This window comes from Perognathus longimembris, chromosome 23 (assembly GCF_023159225.1).
Source record: "Perognathus longimembris pacificus isolate PPM17 chromosome 23, ASM2315922v1, whole genome shotgun sequence".
Taxonomy (NCBI): Eukaryota; Metazoa; Chordata; class Mammalia; order Rodentia; family Heteromyidae; genus Perognathus; species Perognathus longimembris.
Window position 1 is genome coordinate 3,865,557 of NC_063183.1, and position 19,412 is coordinate 3,884,968.

Below are 19,412 nucleotides of genomic sequence, written 5' to 3' on the forward strand. Positions count from 1 at the left end.
GCCACGCCCGCCGCTGGGGTGGAATTCGCGGTTTGGAGGTTTTCTTTTTTTTTTTCTCGGCGTGTTCTCGACGGGGGAGGGGGCTGGCGGCGGGGAAGGAAACTTGTGTGGCAGAAAAGGAGGGGGAGGGAAGGAGGAAGAGGCCAGGCAGGGGAAGGGAGCCGGGAGGGGGAGGGGCAGGACCCCCCAACCCCCCACCCCCCATCCCCGTCAGCCCCGAGCCCGCCGGGGCGAGAAGGGCAGGACGCGGGGGGCCGCCGGGCTTCCGGGGCACCCGTGTCCCTCGGGGGGCATCCTCGGAGTCACCAGGACCCTCCCCTCCCGAGGCCCTGCCAGCCGCGGCACGCCGGAGCCCGGGTGGTTGCCAAGCGCTTGGCTGGTCTGTGGGTCTAGTTGCTAGGGCCTCCATCTTGGGGGGGGGGCGGTGTGGAAATGGAGCGCTGGGCCGCGGTGCCCCCGGAAGTAGTTCGGAGCGGGGCATTCACTTCCGGTGTGGGGCCTGCGGCGGCGGCAGCGGCTGTGGCGGCGGCGGCGCGGCGGCGGCGGCGGCGGCGGCAGCGGCAAGAGGGGTCGGTGTAGAAAATGGCGCTGGTGCAGCGGCTCGGGCCTCTTCCCGCGGCGCTGCGGAGGGCTTGAGGCTCGCGGGCCTCCCTCACCGCGCCCCATTCGCTCGTGCACTTTACACACATGAGGTGAGGTGAGCGGAGCGGAGCGGGCGGGCGGGCGGGGGGGCCGGGGAGGAGCCTCGGGCGCTGCCGCAGGGCCGCCGGTGCGGGTGGCGGCGGCGGCGGCGTCCCCGGGGCCTGGGTGGGAGGGCGCGGGCACGCGCGGCTGCGGACGCCGGGCTCGGGTTTGCACCCCACCCGCGTCTCCGGACCGCAGTGGGGGCCGCCGCGACCCCGCAGCTGTGCGCGGCCTCCCCTCCCCCACCCGCCGCGCGGGCTCGGTGTTCACGCGCATCCCCCCCCCCCCCCACTTTTTTATTTTTTGGTCTTCTGTTGCAGAGAATTGGAAGCTAAAGCTACCAAAGACGTAGAAAGAAATCTTAGCAGGTAAGATAGGCGAGCTTTCATATATTTATTTTTCCAGTCTCTTTACCTTTCCCCTCCCCCCTCCCCAGTTTATAATCGTGGGTGCTTTTCCCACCCCCGTTCACCCCCTTTCTGGATCTAGAAGTTGTCCCTGTGTCATTTGTTAATATTCACACGCAGGCTTTCGGGAGAAACGGCCCCGGGGAATATTGCATTGGAAGGTTTGCAAGGGAAGGGGGGGTAGGATGCGTAATTATGTGTGTGTGCTCTTTTTTCTTTATTAAAAAAAAAGCAAAAAAGCAATTCTTGTAAACTTAGTTAAAGCATTCTCACCCTTTTAGGATTTAATTAGGGGACTGGTGCATTAATTACTATTGTAAATGGTTTGCAGGCATTGTGTGACTCATGATTGAGACAGGCCCTTATGGCGGGCTGTCAAACTGTTTTGGCTTCCCCGTTATTACTTTGTAGCTCAAATTGTTGCGTTTATAAAAAGATACTATGTGTTCGCAACCCCCACCCCTCCTCATTGTGTAGGCCTACTGGATTCGGTTGCATTAGAGACAGTTTTGCCCTTGAACTTTACCAAGAATAAGCCGCTGTTTTGTTTTGCTTTGAAACTACATTTCTTGCCTCTCTGTTCAGTGTGTGCTCTTTTTTATCAGCTGATAAAATAATCAAGCTGTTCCCAGTAAATACTTACCTCTCCTGTTGGGCACTCTTGGCTTTTGCACTTTAAAAAAAAAAAACATTAAATCTTTGTGCCCCAGGGAAGTGGGCTTTTTGTTGATATTTGTTGTTTTCTTGAATGATGCATTTACAATAATGTTTCCTTTGTTGAGCTGTAATGGCTTAAGTGCTGTGTTATTTAACTCATTTTGGAATTCACTTTCTGTTTCCCCAGTCTTCTAAATTTACTTACCTTTCTCTTTTGCAACATACTGGGACACTGGAAAGACTTGGTGGAGATTAAGCCAGTATTTAACTACTTTCACTCAGATGGGGTAAAACAGAATGTCACCTTGTCTTAGATCTTAATGTCATCTACTCTTGACTATTTAAAGTTTTGACTTGTGTTGGGGTGGTTATTATAAACATGCAACAATTAAAATTATCTGAATGTTTTTCACCATATAGAATTGTTCCGAAGTTTCTGGCTCTTGAGTTTTATAAATAGTAAATATGCGTAGGTGATGGGTAAACAATTTGTTCCTTCAGCCAAAGGATAAGCAACATGAGTTTACCCAATAAGATTCTTCTGTGTCTCAAAATGATTGTGGGATCACATAAAGGAAATTGAGTCTATCGTTGGCTGAATAACTTCATGGGCTCTCAAGTTCTGTTGGCAGAACTCTTAAGTAATAAGATGGAATGAAAACTGTGGTTAACTGAGGTGTACTTTGTGCAGCAGGAAAAGCTTGCTGTTTTTGTTTCTCATGCAGTTTTTTTCTTGAACCAGAACCGTACGTGGACATAGTTCTATTAAAGTATCCTACGACTTAAACGTTGTTGTGCCACAGGTATAAATTCATATTATTACGATGGAGCAGAATTTCAAGTCTCTGTATTGACTATGTATCAGAGTTTGAATCCTAGCTCTGCTGCTTAAAATATGACCTTGACTCTTGGCGTGTCACTTAGCCACTCCGACCTATAAAATGAGACCTGGACCTGGCAGAGGCCAAGGTCTGTTGGTCTCCTAGGCTGTTTCTCTTCTCTCTCTCTCTCTCTCTCTCTTTTTTTTTTTTTCTGTGGGTTCTGGGGCTTGAACTCAGGGCCTGGGCACCGTCCCTGAGCCTCTGTGCTCAAAGCCACAGCACCACTTCCTGTTTTTTGATGTATTGATTGGAGATAAGAGTCTCACAGGGACTTTTCTGCCCAGGCTCGCTTTGAACTGTGATCCTCAGATCTCAGCCTCCTGAGGATTACAGCTGTGAGCCACTGGTGCCTAGTGGTCTCCTTGACTTTTATAAAAACGAGTCAAATGAATCCTCTGTGTGCCTATAGAGGACCTGTGCATCTGCTAGGAAAAGTATGAAAGTGATGGCAATACAAGGTAGACCATGTAGGGACAAGAAGGGTCAGAGGGCAGGGCCATTCCAGTGATACTTATTAAGGGTCTTCACTTGGCCAGAAGATGTCATAAACAGCAAATGGATTTTTGTTTTGTTTTGTTTTTTGCCAGTCCTGGGGCTTGAAATCAGGGCCTGAGCACTGTCCCTGGTTTCTTTTTTTGCTCAAGGCTAGCACTCTGCCACTTGAGCCACAATGCCACATCTGGCCTTTTCTATATACGTGGTGCTGAGGAATCAAACTCAGGGCTTCATGTATATGATGCAAGCACTCTTGCCACTAGTCCATATTCCCAGCCCAGCAAACGGATTTTTTTTTTTTTGGCCAGGCCTGGGCCTTGGACTCAGGGCCTGAGCACTGTCCCTGGCTTCTTCCCGCTCAAGGCTAGCACTCTGCCACTTGAGCCACAGCGCCGCTTCTGGCCGTTTTCTGTATATGTGGTGCTGGGGAATCGAACCTAGGGCCTCGTGTATACGAGGCAGGCACTCTTGCCACTAGGCTATATCCCCAGCCCCCAGCAAACGGATTTTAATGCAGTGTGTCCAGTAAGAGAGGAGCACTGTAAAGGTAGAGGAGAGGGGATCAGATGGGCAAGAGCTTCCTCCCCTCCCCAACCAGACCATACCTGTGTTTATCCTTCATTGCTCCTTGCTGAACTTAAGGCTCTGTGCTCACCTACTCCTTTATTGAACTCTTCAGTTTTCAAACACTGGGCTAGGGCTAGGTAAGAAGGAAGGGAAGAATGTAAGTTAAATGCTGAATTTGTTAAACACTTTGGCACACTGGTCAAAAGACTTTGTTTGGATTCATGTGATCTTTGAAAGGTCTTGTGAGGTAGGTGCTAGCTAGTGTCCCTGTTTTACAAGTAAAGAATTTGAGGTATAAAGAGGTTAAGTACCTTGTAGGAGGCCAAACTGCTGGTGATTGGGGGAGCTTTTAGGCATGGAACTCTGTTTAAATTGTCTTTTGTTAAAAGCATGGTTCTTTACTTTGAAGAACTTAACAATTTCCTGTAGGAGGCAGAATCCACAGGTGCATGCAGGATGTTTTGGTCAGGGTTTCTCATGCTGGACCCAGTTGACATTTAGGACCAGATAATTTTTGTGAGGACTGTTCTGTGCATCATAGGATGTTCAGCCTTTGCCAGTAGTGCAACCTGTGGTGTTTGTACAACAAAGGCCATGTCCAGATCTGAAAGAGGACTTTGGGATGGAACCTTGAACAAAAATGAAACTGTTTTTAAGATCTTTGTCCTGGGATTTGAACTCAGGGTGTGGACACTCTCCCTGAGTTTGTGTTTTACCACTTGATCCATAGCTCCCCTTCAGCTTTTTGGTGGTTAACTGGAGATAAGAGTCTCCTAGACTTTCCTGCCTGGGCTGGCTTTGATCTGTGTCAGCCAGGATTTTATAGGTGTGAGCCATTGGCGGCAGGCGCTTTCTCTGGATTTCTAACATGAAAAGCCCTAAACTTAAATGTTGGATACATTTAAACATCAGTACCATGTAAACTCAAACCCTGTGTATGGCTTTTCACTTTGGAGGATTTGGTCTCTTGCATATCAGAGACAGGCCACCATTCTCCTGTGCCAAGCAGTGAGTCCTTAAGACACAATTCCGGGTACCAGTTCTAGTTAAAAAGATTTAGCTTTTTTCCTTTAGGTAAAATAGCCTTTCGAACTCAATGTTGGCTGTTAGAATCTTCAGTACCATGCCCATTCAGAAGAGGGAGCTATCACATCTAGATGATGGCAGATTGGAGCAGAACTTGGAAGAATGAAATCAATTTTGACTGTGGCAGAGAGTACTCATTTTGGGCTGGGAATATGGCCTAGTGGTAAAGTGCTCACCTTGTATACATGAAGCCCTGGGTTTGATTCCTCAGCACCACATATACAGAAAAAAAGAAAGCCAGAAGTGGCGCTGTGTTTCAAGTGGTAAACTGCTAGCCTTGAGCAAAAAAAGAAAAAAGAAAGAAACTCTTGTATTCTGGGACTAGTGAAGAAGTTTATTTACAGAAGATAGCTAGTGTTTTAGGCAAGAGTTGGAGACGTGAGTTAAAATTGTGGTAGAAGACTACTTGCAGGGGCTGGGCATGTGGCCTAGTGGTAGAGTGCTTGCCTAGCATGCATGAAGCCCTGGGTTTGATTCCTCAGTAACACATAAACAGAAAAAGCCAGAAGTGGCGCTGTGGCTCAAGTGGTAGATTGCTAGCCTTGAGCAAAAAGAAGCCAGGGACAGTGCTCAGGCCCTGAAGCTCAAGCCCCAAGCCTGGGAAAAAAAGGACTGCATGCAGTATAACCTGGGGTTTGACAGCTGAGTCATGAGAGAATCAAAATACTTGGGGTGGGGTTGGGGTGTCTTCATCTTAGATTGGAGGGCCCTTCCCCAGACCCTGTACACAGTAAGGTCAGAGCAGAAGCAGTAGTTTGTCTGGGAGAAGACAAGGATATGTTTTCCAGTTGTTTTAAAAAATAAATATCACTAGTACAACTCCTCTGGTCTAAGTTTTTAAAAGTAATTTTGGAGATGAAAGTCATAGCGCCACTGAATATTTAGATCTGGCCCATGATCTTTTCAGATCTGGCCCCATGACCTTCGCTAGAGATAGGTCAGTGTTCTGGCTCCTTCATTTTTCCAGGGAGAAAGTTGAGGTTGAGAGTTAAAGTTGAGATCTTGTAAGTTACTTAAGGTTACAGTGTCCTGCAAGTAACAAGGCTGGGGTTCATGCAAGCCTTTGGCTCTGATACTAGTATTGTTCTCACTGTGCGGCGTTTCATTTTAATTTCACAATAGATAAAATATAACTTCGGTTTCTCTTTTCTTTTGAAAATGTGACAATATAGTTTATGCCCACTCTAGTGACGAACTTCCTGTAATGTAGGCTTTGTTATCTACAATAGAAGTTAATATGCTCTCCATTATCCTGAGCTTTTTCCTCTGCAAACCAGCTCAAAATGCCATTGTACCACAGACATTGCTAAAGGTGCTGTGTGCAATATAGTTATTAGCCTGGGACAGGTGCTACATCAGAAGAGACTACAACAGGATTAAACTAGAGCCTTAGTTCTCTCCAGCTAAGGTAGGTCTTGTTCTTGTAATTCATCCATCTTTATTTTGGGAGAAAATCATCTGATTTTCTTTTTTCTTTTTTTTGGCCAGTCCTGGGGCTTGGACTCAGGGCCTGAGCACTGTCCCTGGCTTCTTTTTGCTCAAGGCTAGCACTCTGCCACTTGAGCCACAGCGCCACTTCTGGCCATTTTCTGTATATGTGGTGCTGGGGACTCAAACCCAGGGCCTCATGTATATGAGGCAGGCACTCTTGCCACTAGGCCATATCCCCAGCCCAATCATCTGATTTTCTTAGAGCTGTTTTCTTGCTTTGCTCTGATATGGTTTGCAGGCTAACAGGTTCAAATTGGTATGTTTCTTTTCAGCTTAATTTGGTAACGATGTGGCTAAGTCAATTGCTAGAATAAATGACAGAATTGATAGAATAAATGAATCCAAGTTTAAACATATGTGATAATCCTCTGTGGAAAACTGAAATATAAGCATCATAAAAAGAAAATAATTTTCAGTCCCTTGAATTTTTTTTTTTTTTGGCATCCGGGGCCTTGGACTAAGGGCCTCAGCACTGTCCCTGGCTTCTTTTAGCTCAAGGCTAGCACTCTGCCATTTGAGCCACAGCGCCACTTCTGGCTGGCCATTTTCTGTATATGTGGTGCTGGGGAATCGAACCCAGGGCTTCATGTATACGAGGCAAGCACTCTTGCCATTAGGCCATATCCCCAGCCCAGTCCCTTGAATTTTGACATATGAAATATGTCTGAAAGTATAAATTTGAATTAAAGTCCTTTACAATTCTGTTTTATGACTACCTCAGACTCAAAATATTTTCCATGACTGGAAAGACTAGAATGGTATCAATGTATTCTGTTCAGTATAACTTAGGACAATTCTCACTTAAAATCTAAGAAAACCTGTGCAATTAGATTCAGGTTGAGCTTTTTTTTTTTTTTTTTAACAGAACAAAAAGCACTGGAGTGGGGTTTGTAATAAGTATTACTAAAAGTTCATTTAAGTTAGTGTGGTTGTCCATAGAAAGAGGGTGCAGGTCCACAGTGAGACACAGTTGATAGGAAGTTGTTAAAAAAGTTGAACATGTGTTTGAAAAAGAAAAAACAAACATGTATATATATACATACATACATACACACACGTATATATTAGTGTTTGTCAGATTTCCAAGTGTCATTACTTTTCAAAGATTTAAGAAGTACTGCATTACAGAGGAAAGATTAAAAGAATGGAACTGAAATACTAAAGAAAGTAGTCCACTAAGGCATAGTGCATCTGAATCTTGAAAAAACAAAAACATGAGCATATATATATATATATATTCACATATATAGTTTCAATTTCCCATTTAGTATGTCTTATTTTAAATGCAATTTGCATGCCGTATTGTTTGAGTTGGCTATGAAGCTGAAATCCTAACATTTGCACCCTTGTAACCAGGGAAGAGCATCATGCATTTTTCTGACCCTAGTGCATTATGTGACCATGACTCGGCTGACTTCCCATCTCCAGTGGAATGCTCAAAGCAGATTGAAACCTGGCGGAGAAGTGTTACACTTTGAACCTTACAGGCTATTTTCTGCAAACAGCCATTGATTGTCTTTGGTATAATGACAAACAAGACTTAACCAGCTCACTTGTTTTGCTGCTTTTCCTGGTGGGTTTCAGCCAGCAAGCATTTATTGAGCAGTTTGCTGCAGTGATATTGAATATATTTATACTTAGGGCATCTGTGCCTTGTTGACTTCAGTTTCTCTTCTCTGCTGTTTTTTTGAAATGTCCTCGTAAAACACACGTATGAGCAAGCACGAGATGGTGCTGTGTGGTGCTTAAGTGTGTGCTGATTTTAAGCATTATTTCACTTAGTTAACCGATTATACAAAGGATGTTGGAGAACTGCATTCTGTTTGTGAATCCCTAAGCAATATGATGCATATACATGAAAATATTAAAAGAAGGACCATTAAAGGTGTTCCCTACACTGCTGCCTGTGGGTCTTCAGCTAAGCCACAATTGTGAGCCCATGGACTTATTTCTGAGAATCCCCTGCTGGTTCCCCATTAACTAGATTAAAGCCCAAACTATTGTTCTGTGCTAAGTTAGTTATGTAGAGCATCTTTTCATGTCCTTAATGGCTACTTGTATATCTAATTTGGAGAGGTGCCTATTTATATCATTTCCCGATTTCCAGATTGGATTGTATTTTTTTAAATAAGTTCTAAGAATTCTTAATAGAAAGTTAGATATGTCCTTTATTAGACATGATTTACAAGTATTTTTTTCTCCCTTTTCTTTTTGGTGCTGGTCCTGGGGCCTGAACTCTGGGCCTAGGTCTTGTTGTCTCTTCATTTTTCATTTAGAGTTGCCACTCTACCTTCTTAACTGTAGATAAGTCTCTGATGAACTTTCCTGGCTGGACTGGCTTCGAAACCGCAATCCTCAGATCTCAATCTCCTTAGTGTCTATGATTACAGGTCTTAGCAACCCAGCACCTGACTTCTTTTCACCTTCTTTTTTCTTTTTTTTTAGTGCTGGTCTTGGGGCTTGGTCTTGGGTACTGTCCTTGAGCTTTATTTGCTCAAGGCTAGTGTTCTACCACTTACCGCAGCTCTACTTCTGGCTTTTTTAGGTGGTTAATTGGAGATAACAGTCTCATGGACTTTCTTGCCTGGGCTGGCTTTGAACCATAATCTTCAGATCTCAGCCTTCTGAGTAGCTAGGATTAGGAAATCTGGACTTGGATTTTTGCCTTGGACTCAGGGCCTGAGCACCGTCTCTGGCTTCTTTGTGCTCAAGGCTAGCACTCTGCCACTTGAGCCACAGCGCCACTTCTGGCCATTTTCTGTATATGTGGTGCTGGGGAATCGAACCCAGGGCCTCATGAATATGAGGCAAGCACTCTTGCCACTAGGCCATATCCCCAGCTGGAGTAGCTAGGATTAGGATTACAGGCATGAGTCACTATTACCCAAATGTCTTCACTTTCTTAGTGGTGTGCCTTGAAGAAAGGAAAAAAAAAATTTTTTTTTAGCAGACATTAGCTATACAAAGGAGGATTTCGTTGTGACATCTTCATGTATTCCAATATCTCCTTAGGCTTCTCCCCACTCCCCACTTTCTAATATAGTTTCATTGCTTTTATTTTATTTATTTATTTTTTTTGCCAGCTGTGGGGCTTAAACTCAAGGCCTGATCGCTGTCCCTGGCTTCTTTTTGTTCAAGGCTAGCACTCTGCCAGCTTGAGCCACAGCAACCCTTCTGGCCTTTTCTATATATGTGGTGCTGAGGAATGGAACCCAGGGCTTCATGTATATGAGGCAAGCACTCTTTTCACTAGGCTTAGAACGGCAGTCCTCAGATCTCATCCTCCTAAGTAACTAGGTATGAGCCACTGGCACCTGGCTCTTGCTTTCTTATAACAGTTTTATAGTTTTAAATTTAGATATTTGTTTTGTTCATTTACTTTGTTTAGGATTTTTATCAGCATATGTTAATGTACCATTAATAGATACTAATATAACTGACATAACATTGTACAGAGTTAATTTCATTGGGAGATGCATACATTTAAGTATATAATTTGATCAAATTCAGCCTTTGTCCTTCCCAGCGCCCATCATCCAGTGTCATTCTTTTTTTGTGACTGTCTCATTGTTTCAGCACTATTGAAAGGATTGTTGATCTTAACGCCCACCTTTCTTGAAGGTCATAAAACAAGTCTTGTTTAAGGATGGATTCCCTGTTCATCCAGTGTCAATTACTGTAGCTGTGTAGCAGCTTAGAAATCAAGAATTGAGTTTTTTACTTTGCTCTCACAACTCTGCTTTCATTTCTGTTTGTTTTTTTTTGGCCAGTCCTGGGGGCTTGAACTCAGGGCCTGAGCACTGTCCCTGGCTTCTTTGTGCTCAAGGCTAGCACTCTACCACTTGATCTGCAGCACCACTTCTGGCCTTTTCTATGTATGTGGTGCTGAGGAATAGAACCCAGGGCTTTGTGTATGCAAGGCAAACACTGTACCACTAGGCCATATTCCCAGCCCCTGCTTTCATTTCTGTATACATTTTTGGGTAAGTTTTTTGTGTGTGAGTGTATGTGCGTGCGTGCTTGTGCTAGTACTGGGGCTTACACTTGGCCTGTGCCCTGTCCCTTAGGGACTGGCCCACTCCTTGCTCCGCTTCCCCTCCCTACTCCCGCCCCACTTCTGGCCTCTTGGTAGTTAATTGGAGATTAAGAATCTCATGGACTTCTGAATAGTGAGGATTATAGGGCCTGAGGAGCTGTGTCTGGTTTACTTGTCAGTTTCCATGGGATTTTGATAGAAGCTGTGTTGATTCTATGTATCCATTTTGACAGTATTGTTCTCTTAATACTAAGTCTTCCAGTTCATAACAGAGTCCTTTTTTTTTTTTCTTTCATTTCTTTATTGTTAAAGTGATGTATGGGGTGGGGTGGGGGGTGGGGTTACAGTTTCATACCTGAGGCAGTGCCTACATTTCTTTTTTTTTTTTTTTTTTTTTGGTACTGGGGATTGAACCCAGGACATTGCACTTGCTAGGCAAGCGCTTTGCCACTGAGCTACATCCCAGCCCAGTGCCTACATTTCTTATCCAACTTGTTTCTCCGTCCCTCATTGCCCCCCCACTTCCTCCCACCCCCTCTCTCCTCCCCATAACATAGAATCTTTTCCCACTTATTAAGGTCTTAAGGTTTTTTGTGTTTTTTTGGCTGGTCCTGGGCTCTGTCTCTGAGCCTCTCTGCGCAAGGCTAGTGCTCTACCACTTGAGCCACAGCCCCACTTCTGGGGTTTTCTGTTTATATGGTACTGAGGAATCCAACCCAGGGCTTCATGCATGTTAAGTCAAGCACTCTACCACTAAGTCACATTCTCAGCCCAAGGTCTATAAGTTTTTTAAAAGCTGTAATGTGGGTTTTAGCGTATAATTTTTGCTTTTGTGAGATTTATTCCTAAGTTTAAATTTTTTTGATGCTGTCATAAATGGAATTATTTCCTTGATCTAATAATCAGTTAAGTAGAACTAGAGATTGAGCCCTGGGCACCAAGATTGCATGCACTCTTGCTTCTGAGCTGTGTAACATCAGTCTATTATCTGTGAATAGGGTTTACAGGCCCCTTTCCTGTCCTGTGGTATTTGCTGAGCTCCCTCAGTTTTTCCTCCTCTTTCTTCCCCTCCCTTCCCTTTTTAATTTCTTAAAAGTTCTAGCACAATATTGAATGAGATGTAGCAAGATTGAACATTACAACTTCAAGAAAAAGGATTCCATCTTTTACAATGGCATTGAGTTGTGGGCTCTTAGTAGATGCCTTTAGTCAATTTAAGGAAATTCCTCTATGTTTGGTTGGATTAGTCTGCTTGGATTTTGTCAACTGATTTTTCTGCGTATATTGAAATTGTCATGTTTTTGTTCTTTACTCAATAAGCATGTTATATTGCATCAACTTCCATATGTAAAACTAACTTTGCATTCTTGAAGTTAATTTCACTTATATAGCTCTTTTTTATATTACTGGATTACATTTATCAGACTTTTTTTTTTTTTTTTTTTTTTTTGCTGGTCCTAGGGCTTGAACTCAGGGCCTGAGGTCTGTCCCTGAGCCTCTGTGTGCTCAAGGCTAGTGCTCTACCACTTGAGCCACAGCTCTACTTCCAGCTTTATCTGAGTAATCTATTGGAGATAAGAGTCTTACAGACTTTCCAGTCAAGGCTGTGTCAGATTCTTTTTGAGGATATTTACATTTGCATATTTCAGGGTTATTACTTTATAGCTTCCTCTTAATGATATTTTTGTCTGCTTTTGGTACCTTATCTGATTTGGTCTTGTTTGCAATCTGGGCTTAAGCTGTTAGCTTGGCATCTGCCTCATTCTACATTATGCTGTAGTAACTGATTTTATAATATTCAATTTCATTTGCTACTGTCTGCCTTTAGTTTTAGCCTTTATATCCTCACTATGCATTGCTTATTGGGTTTGCCCATGGTCTCATGTAGTTTACAGTTAGTATACTTGCCATATACACAGAATTGAGCTGGTCCTTTGAGAACTAGAATGAAGGCAGGAATAAGGGTGAGTTTGGATGTTAGTAAAGGTAAGAAAGCGAGGATTGACATCTGACTAGAGAGTGTTCTGTGCCAAGGAGTATAATCCAAGTAGAACCGATGTGTGTCCCCACACCAGTAATTAGTCCTCCTAATTACTGAAGGGTGAGATTAACATGTAGAATAATTAGAACATGAATATTGTTTAATTAGAGGTCAAGGGTGAATTTGTGGGGGTTGGAAAGAAATCTGCAGGAACTAGTCAGTGAGCTAAGTCTCAGAAGAGGAATGGAAGCGTGGGTGCTGGTGGCTCACACCTGCAATCCTAGCTACTCAGGAGGCTGAGATCTGAGGGTTGTGGCTTGAAGCCAGCCTGGGCAGGACAGTCCATGAGACTCTCATCTCCAATAAACTCCTCAGAAAAGGCCAGAAGTGGTGCTGTGGCTCAAGTGGTAGAGCACTAGCCTTGCATAGAAGAAGCTCAGGGACAGTGCCCAAGCCCTGAGTTCAAGTTCCAGGACTGGCAAAAAAGAGGAATGGGATTTATTAGATGGACCTTTGAAAGGTTGCTTAGAGCTTTTGGTCCTCAGGCTATGTAAATATCAAATGAGAATACCAGTTCTATGCTTCAGGGTTATGGCTCCAAAATAGATAATTGTCAGACACTGTATAAAGTGTGGAAGGCTTCTGTCCTGTGGTGGAGTGTGGTCTGCTCAACTTCTTTTTTTTTTTTTGGCCAGTCCTGGGCCTTGGACTCAGGGCCTGAGCACTGTCCCTGGCTTCTTCCCGCTCAAGGCTAGCACTCTGCCACTTGAGCCACAGCGCCGCTTCAGGCCATTTTCTGTATATGTGGTGCTGGGGAATCGAACCTAGGGCCTTGTGTATCCGAGGCAGGCAGGCACTCTTGCCACTAGGCTATATCCCCAGCCCCTGCTCAACTTCTAATCTGACTATCCTCAAGCTGAACTAGGCATAGAGCAGTGCTGGAAGAGTTCCTGAAGTAGCTGAAATTCCTAAGTAGCTGAAGATCCCTCAACTCATTCATGAGTTTACCCTTCATGTTTGCTTTATTATTCCTGTTCCCCCTTATTAGATTCATACTGTTCCTACCACTTGAGAGTAGTTTGAAGTCATTATGTCTTTTTACCCCTAAAAACTCATGTATTGCCCAAAACCAAAGATAAGTTAAAAATTATCAACAGACTATTGACATTTGTCATGGTCTCATAATAAATATTCTTTTTCTTTTCTTTTCTTTTCTTTTCTTTGAACCATGATCCTTAGATCTTACGTTCCTGAGTAGCTGCAAATATAGGCATGAGCTACCAGTGGCTTTTCTTTTTTCTTTTTCTTTTTTGCCAGTCCTGGAGCTTGAACTCTGGGCCTGAGCGCTGTCCCTGAGCTGCTTTTTTTGCTCAAGGCTAGTGCTCTACCACTTGAGCCACATTTCTGCTTCCCATTTTTTTGGTACTTTATTGGAAATAAGAGTCTCACGCACTGTCCTGCTTTGGGGCTTGCTTCAAACTTTTTTTTTTTTTTTTTTTGTGCCAGTCCTGGGCCTTGGACTCAGGGCCTGAGCACTGTCCCTGGCTTCTTCCCGCTCAAGGCTAGCACTCTGCCACTTGAGCCACAGCGCCGCTTCTGGCCGTTTTCCGTATATGTGGTGCTGGGGAATCGAACCTAGGGCCTCGTGTATCCGAGGCAGGCACTCTTGCCACTAGGCCATATCCCCAGCCCTTGCTTCAAACTTTGATCCTCAGATTTCAGTCTCCTAAATAGCTGGAATTGCAGATGTGAGATACCAGGGCCAGCCATAATATTCTGTACAGAAAAATGAGATGAAAAAAAGTTTCCTGGTCAGAGATTCAATCAAGCATCCAGGGTCCATTTTGTTTTCACAATTGGTTGTCTGTGTTCAGGGGGCAGTGTCTCAGTTTTTTTCTGGTACAAAGGACTTGAATTTAGGGCCTTACCTGGCAAACACTCTCCCGCTTGCATGCACTTTATTATTACTTTCCATATACAGTCTCACCCTTTTTGCCCCAGGTTGGTCTTGAACTGTAATGCTCTGGTTCTCATTGTAGCTGGGATTGCAACAGTGAGCCTGGCTCTATTCCCTGCCCACCCCCCCTTTTTTTTTTTGTGGTTGTGGGGCTTGAACTCAGGGTGTTAAAGCTTTTGTGCTCAAGGCTAGGGCTCTACCACTTTGTGAGCCACAGTTGCACTTCCAATTTTCTGGCGGTTAATTTGAGGTAAGAATCTCATGGAGCCAGGCACTGGTGGCTCCCACCTATAATTCTAGCTCCTCAGGAGGCTGAGATCTGAGGGTCGAAGTTCAATGCCAGCCTGGGCAGGAAAGTCTGTGAAACTCTTATCTCCAGATCCATTACCACTACCAATAAAAAGTCTCACGGACTTTACAGCCCAGGCTGGCTTTGAACCAGGATCCTCAGATCTTAATTTTCTGAGTTAGGATTACAGGCAAGAGCCATCAGCACCTGGTATCTCTGTCATTCGTGTGTGTGTGTGTGTGTGTGTGTGTGTGTGTGTGTGTGTGAGAGAGAGAGAGAGAGAGAGAGAGAGAGAGAGAGAGAGAGAGAAAGAGAGAGAGAAAGGAGGCTTGAACTCAGGGCCTGAGTGGGTTCCGGAGCTTTTTTTGTTCAAGGCTAATGCTTTGTCACTTTGAACCACAGCTCTGCTTCCAGCTTTCTGGTGGTTCATTGGAGATAAACATCTCAGACTTTCGTGCTCTGGCTGGCTTTGAACAGTGATCCTCGATCACAGCCTCCCAAGTGGCTAGAATTATAGACATGAGCCACTGATGCTCGGCTCCTGTCATTTTGCCAGTCCTGGGGCTTGAACTCAGGGCCTGGGCACTGTCCCTGAGTCTCTTTTGCTCAAGGCTGGCACTCTACTACTCATGCCACAGTGCCACTTCCAGCTATTTCTATTTATGTGGTACTGAGGAATCGAACCCAGGGCTTCATGCATATTAAGCAAACACTCTACCACTAAGCCACATTCCAAGCCCTCCTGTCATTCTTAAGAGGAAGATATGCCAACTGTTCACTATCCCTTCTCCCTTCTCTCTGCTTGTGTCTAAAGTTAAGCTTTTTACAAATAGGCTTCATTGCTCTTATCTCAGCTCTGTGTTTTGTTTGTGTGGTTAGCACTTCTAGAATTTCTTTTTTTTTTTTTGGCCAGTCCTGGGCCTTGAACTCAGGGCCTGAGCACTGTCCCTGGCCTCCTTTTGCTCAAGGCTAGCACTCTGCCACTTGAGCCACAGCGCCCCTTCTGGCCTTTTTTTGTATATGTGGTGCTGGGGAATCGAACCCAGGGCCTCATGTATACTAGGCAAGCTCTCTTGCCTAGTGGCAATCCCCTAGGCCATATCCCCAGCCCTAGAATTTCTTATTATATAAGGATCTGTGCATATGCCATGTTTCTCTTTGCCTTTAACATAAAAAGCACAGGCACAATTGTTATTTTATTTCCCATAATTCTTGCTTTCTCAGTTCTTTCATGTCAAGATACTGTCTTTCAGCTGTATAGTATTCCATTTGATTAGTTAACTAATCTGGATTTATAGATATGTAAACTACTTGTGATTGCTCATACCCTTTAGCATGTTCCCCCACCCATTATTGCCTTCTTTGCTACCTTTATTTCTTCACCTCTTTCTGCTTCCAGATAATGGCTAGTTTTTTCTATTTTATATTATTATTTTTTTATTTTATTTTTTTATTTTTTTTGCCAGTCCGGGGGCTTCAACTCCGGGCCTGAGCACTGTCCTTGTCTTCTTTTTGCTCCAGGCTAGCACTTTACTTGAGCCACAGTGCCACTTCTGGCCTTTTCTATATATGTGGTGATGAGGAATTGAACCCAGGGCTTCATGTATACAAGGCAAGCACTCTACCACTAGGCCATATTCCTGGCCCCTTATTTTTGTTTCTTTAACCAGTTCTGGAGCTTGATTGAGCTTAGGGCCTCGACACTGGCCCTGAACTTCTTTTGCTCAAGGCTAGCACTCTACCATTTGAGTCACAGCATCACTTCTGGTTTTTGTTTTTTTTTTGTTTTTGTTTGTTTGTTTTTTTCTCCTGTGTATGTGGTACTGAGGAATCAAACCCAGGGCTTCATGCATGCTAGGTAAGCACTCTACCAGTAAGCCACATTCCCGGCCCTCTTCTCTATTAAAAATGTAATACAAAACTTCATGTTATTTGACTTCAGTTTTCTGACCTTACTCCTTTCACCTATCTTCTCTCTGACTGGGTTTCTGGTGTACTCTTTGGTGATAGGTAGTCTTGAAAGTTACTAGTGAGTTCCTATTGTATAGTACTGTTTTCGGTGAGTACACAAAGTAGAAGAAAGGATACAGCCAAAAGAAGGGAAACAGGAAGACTGGGAAACAGGAAGATTGGGAAGACAGGGGCAGGTGGGATCTATAAAGCAAAAAAGCAAAGCAAAGGCTTATTCGCAGATTTGCTAGGTATTTTATAGCAGGTTCCTAGCATGTAGGTGGCTTCTGTGTGAAGATAACCTACTTTAGGTGAGTTGTGAGTGGTGGGCTAGCTGGACCCACAGGGAAGTTCTTCCTGTTTTCTCTTTCCTAAAGCAAGTAGAATCATCTATTTCCTTGACATAGTTAGTCTAACATCAGAGCCACTACATTTTTGTTTTACAATTCAGTCATTCACACATCCCTTTTTAATAATTTCTAAGAATACCACCAGCTATTCTAATTTGCTATGATTATCTTGAGTTTATGCTCTGTGTTTATTTTTCACTGCCACCACATGGTTCTGGACCTTATAACACTCTTGGATTATTGCATTTGTCTTCTCTGTAGTCAGCTTACTACCCAACACTTCTCTTCCAGTCAGTACAAGTCCCTGATAGCTCATACTGACCAGTGCCCATCCCTTTTCCCTTCTTCCCTGTCTGCAGAAATCCAGACTGATCAGGTTTTAGAGTACATTAGGAAGACTTACAGGATTCAGCATGTAGCAGTGTTCTTGGATGTGATTTAGTGAATGGATACCAAATAAAATCAGCAGAGGATAAAGGCCCATAGGTTAAAATCCCAGAGAAACTAGATACAAGCTTCTCAGAGTTCTCTCTTCTGCAGTCACAAGGAACATGCTTTATTTACCTGCCTCAAATTGTAACAGCACATGCAAAATGTTTAAAGAAGGACTCATTGGAAGTTCACTGGAAGCTTCTGGGGAGTAGGGGGTCTTTCCTGTAAAAGGTCTGGGAAAGAGAGCAGGTGTTCAGCATAAAACCATGCTGCTTGTTCACTTTAGATGTGTGCACCTACTAGTTAGGGATTGGCATAAAATCTCTTGAAATCTAACTTCCCTGATACCAGCCAAGGGCTGGCTGCCTTTGTAGTCTTTTCTAAGGTCTATATTCTTAGACTTTTGTTCTGTTTTACTAACTCTTCTCTGTACATCACAGAAGTCTATCCCCAGCCCCTTGTAAATTAATGCTATGATTATGTAATGATTTAACCATTTCCTATTGATTCTACAGTATTCACCTTTTATGTCATTCCTCGTTGAGGCCTAGATTGGAATTGATGGATTGTAAGAGAGGGAATTTAGAAATTTACTCTGAATAGATACTTTCAAACTTCTTACCGGAGGGCCTAGTGCTTATTAGTCTACAGTTCTAATAGCAGTGGACAACAATGCCTTTGGTAGGGTTTTAAGTCTTTAGCGGGAAGTGGTGCCATGGCTCAAAGTGGTAGACCACTAGCCGTGAGTTTGAAGAGCTCTGGTCCAGAGTTCAAGCTCCATGACTGACCAAAATAGTCTTCAGGGGAAATTTTTTTTTTTTTAAAGGACAGATTAAGAGAGTTAGTTTTATAGTGCCTCAGATCAGAAATGTACTTTTTTGGGGTACTGGTCCTAGGGCTTGAACTTGGGCCAGGTGCTGTCCCTGAGCTTTTTACTCAAAGCTAGTGCTTTACCAATTGAGACACAGTTCCACTTCAGTCTTTTGGTAATTTATTGGAGGTGAGGGTCTCCTGGCACAGGACACTGGTGGCTCATGCCTGTAATCCTAGCTACTCTGGAGGCTGAGATCTGAGGATGGCCATTGGAAGCCAGCCTGGGCAGAAACATCTGTGAGACTCTTCTTATCTCTAATTAATTACACAAAAAAAGACAAGTGGAGCTATGGATCAAGTAGTAGAATTCTAGCCTGAGCAAAAGAAGTGCTGGGATAGTACCCAGTCTCTGAGCTCAAGCCCCAGGACCAGCACCAAGGAAAAAAAAAGTCTCATGGACTTTTCTGCCTGTACTGGCTTTGACCCATGATCTTCAGATCTCAGCAGCCTCCTGAGTAGCTAGTATTACAGGTGTGAACCACTGGCACCTGGCTAGAAATGTATTTGTTGTTGTTGGTTGTAGGGCTTGAACTCAGGGCCTGGGCACTGTCCCCAAGCTTTTTTGCTCAAGGCTAGAGCAGTCTACCACTTTGAGCCACAGCTTCCCCTGCGGTTTTTTTGGTTGTTGTTGTTTTTTTTTTTTTTTGGCCAGTCTTGGAGCTTGAACTCAGGGCCTGAGCACTGTTCCTAGCTTCTTTTTGCTCAAGGCTAGTGCCCTGCCAACTTGAGCCACAGGACCACTTCTGGCCTTTTCTATGTGGCCTTTTATATGTGGTGCTGAGGAATCGAACCTAGGGCTTCATGTATGGGAGGCAAGCACTCTTGCCATTAGGCCATATTCCTAGCCCTCCCCTGTGGTTTTTGTATGGTTAATTATAGAAAGAGATGAGAGTCTCATGGACTTTTCTGCCCATCTTTGAGGAAGAACAGTGAGTAGGGGTGCTCTATTGAAAACAGCGATTAAGTACAAATCTGTGTGTATATGGAATAAAGCTTTCTTGGCTCCAAAGAATTTATATTAGCTAGATTCCCCCCCTGCCATTCCCATCTGAACGAAACTAATAAAGCAACAACGACAAAAAATCACATGAAAAAAAAAAAGCAAGCTTGACACTGGTGGCTCATAACCTATAATATCCTAGCTACTCAGGAGGCTGAGATCTGAGGATCATGGTTCAAAGCCAGCCTGAACAGGAAAGTCTATGAGACTAATTTCCAGTTAGCAACCAGAAAACCAGAAGTGGCTCAAGTGGTAGAGTGCTAGCCTTGAGCTGAA

The 19,412-nt window shown here is 43.9% G+C and overlaps 1 protein-coding gene across 4 annotated transcripts in view; it reads left to right on the plus strand.

Annotated features, from left to right (window-relative positions):
* Positions 1 to 504: 504 nt before the first annotated feature.
* Positions 505 to 19,412, plus strand: part of Tnrc6a (trinucleotide repeat containing adaptor 6A) — an 89,396-nt gene continuing 70,488 nt past the window's right edge. For 2 of the 4 annotated variants that reach the window (XM_048331977.1, XM_048331981.1), the window contains exons 1-2: positions 528 to 697; positions 1,005 to 1,052. Coding sequence is in view for 2 of the 4 variants with exons in the window: in XM_048331975.1 (XP_048187932.1) it covers positions 688 to 692; positions 1,005 to 1,052 (53 nt within the window). In the remaining 2 variants the exon portion in view is untranslated. Of the gene's footprint in view, positions 698 to 1,004; positions 1,053 to 19,412 lie in introns of all 4 variants that reach the window. The other 2 variants (XM_048331975.1, XM_048331974.1) reach the window with 2 other exon arrangements.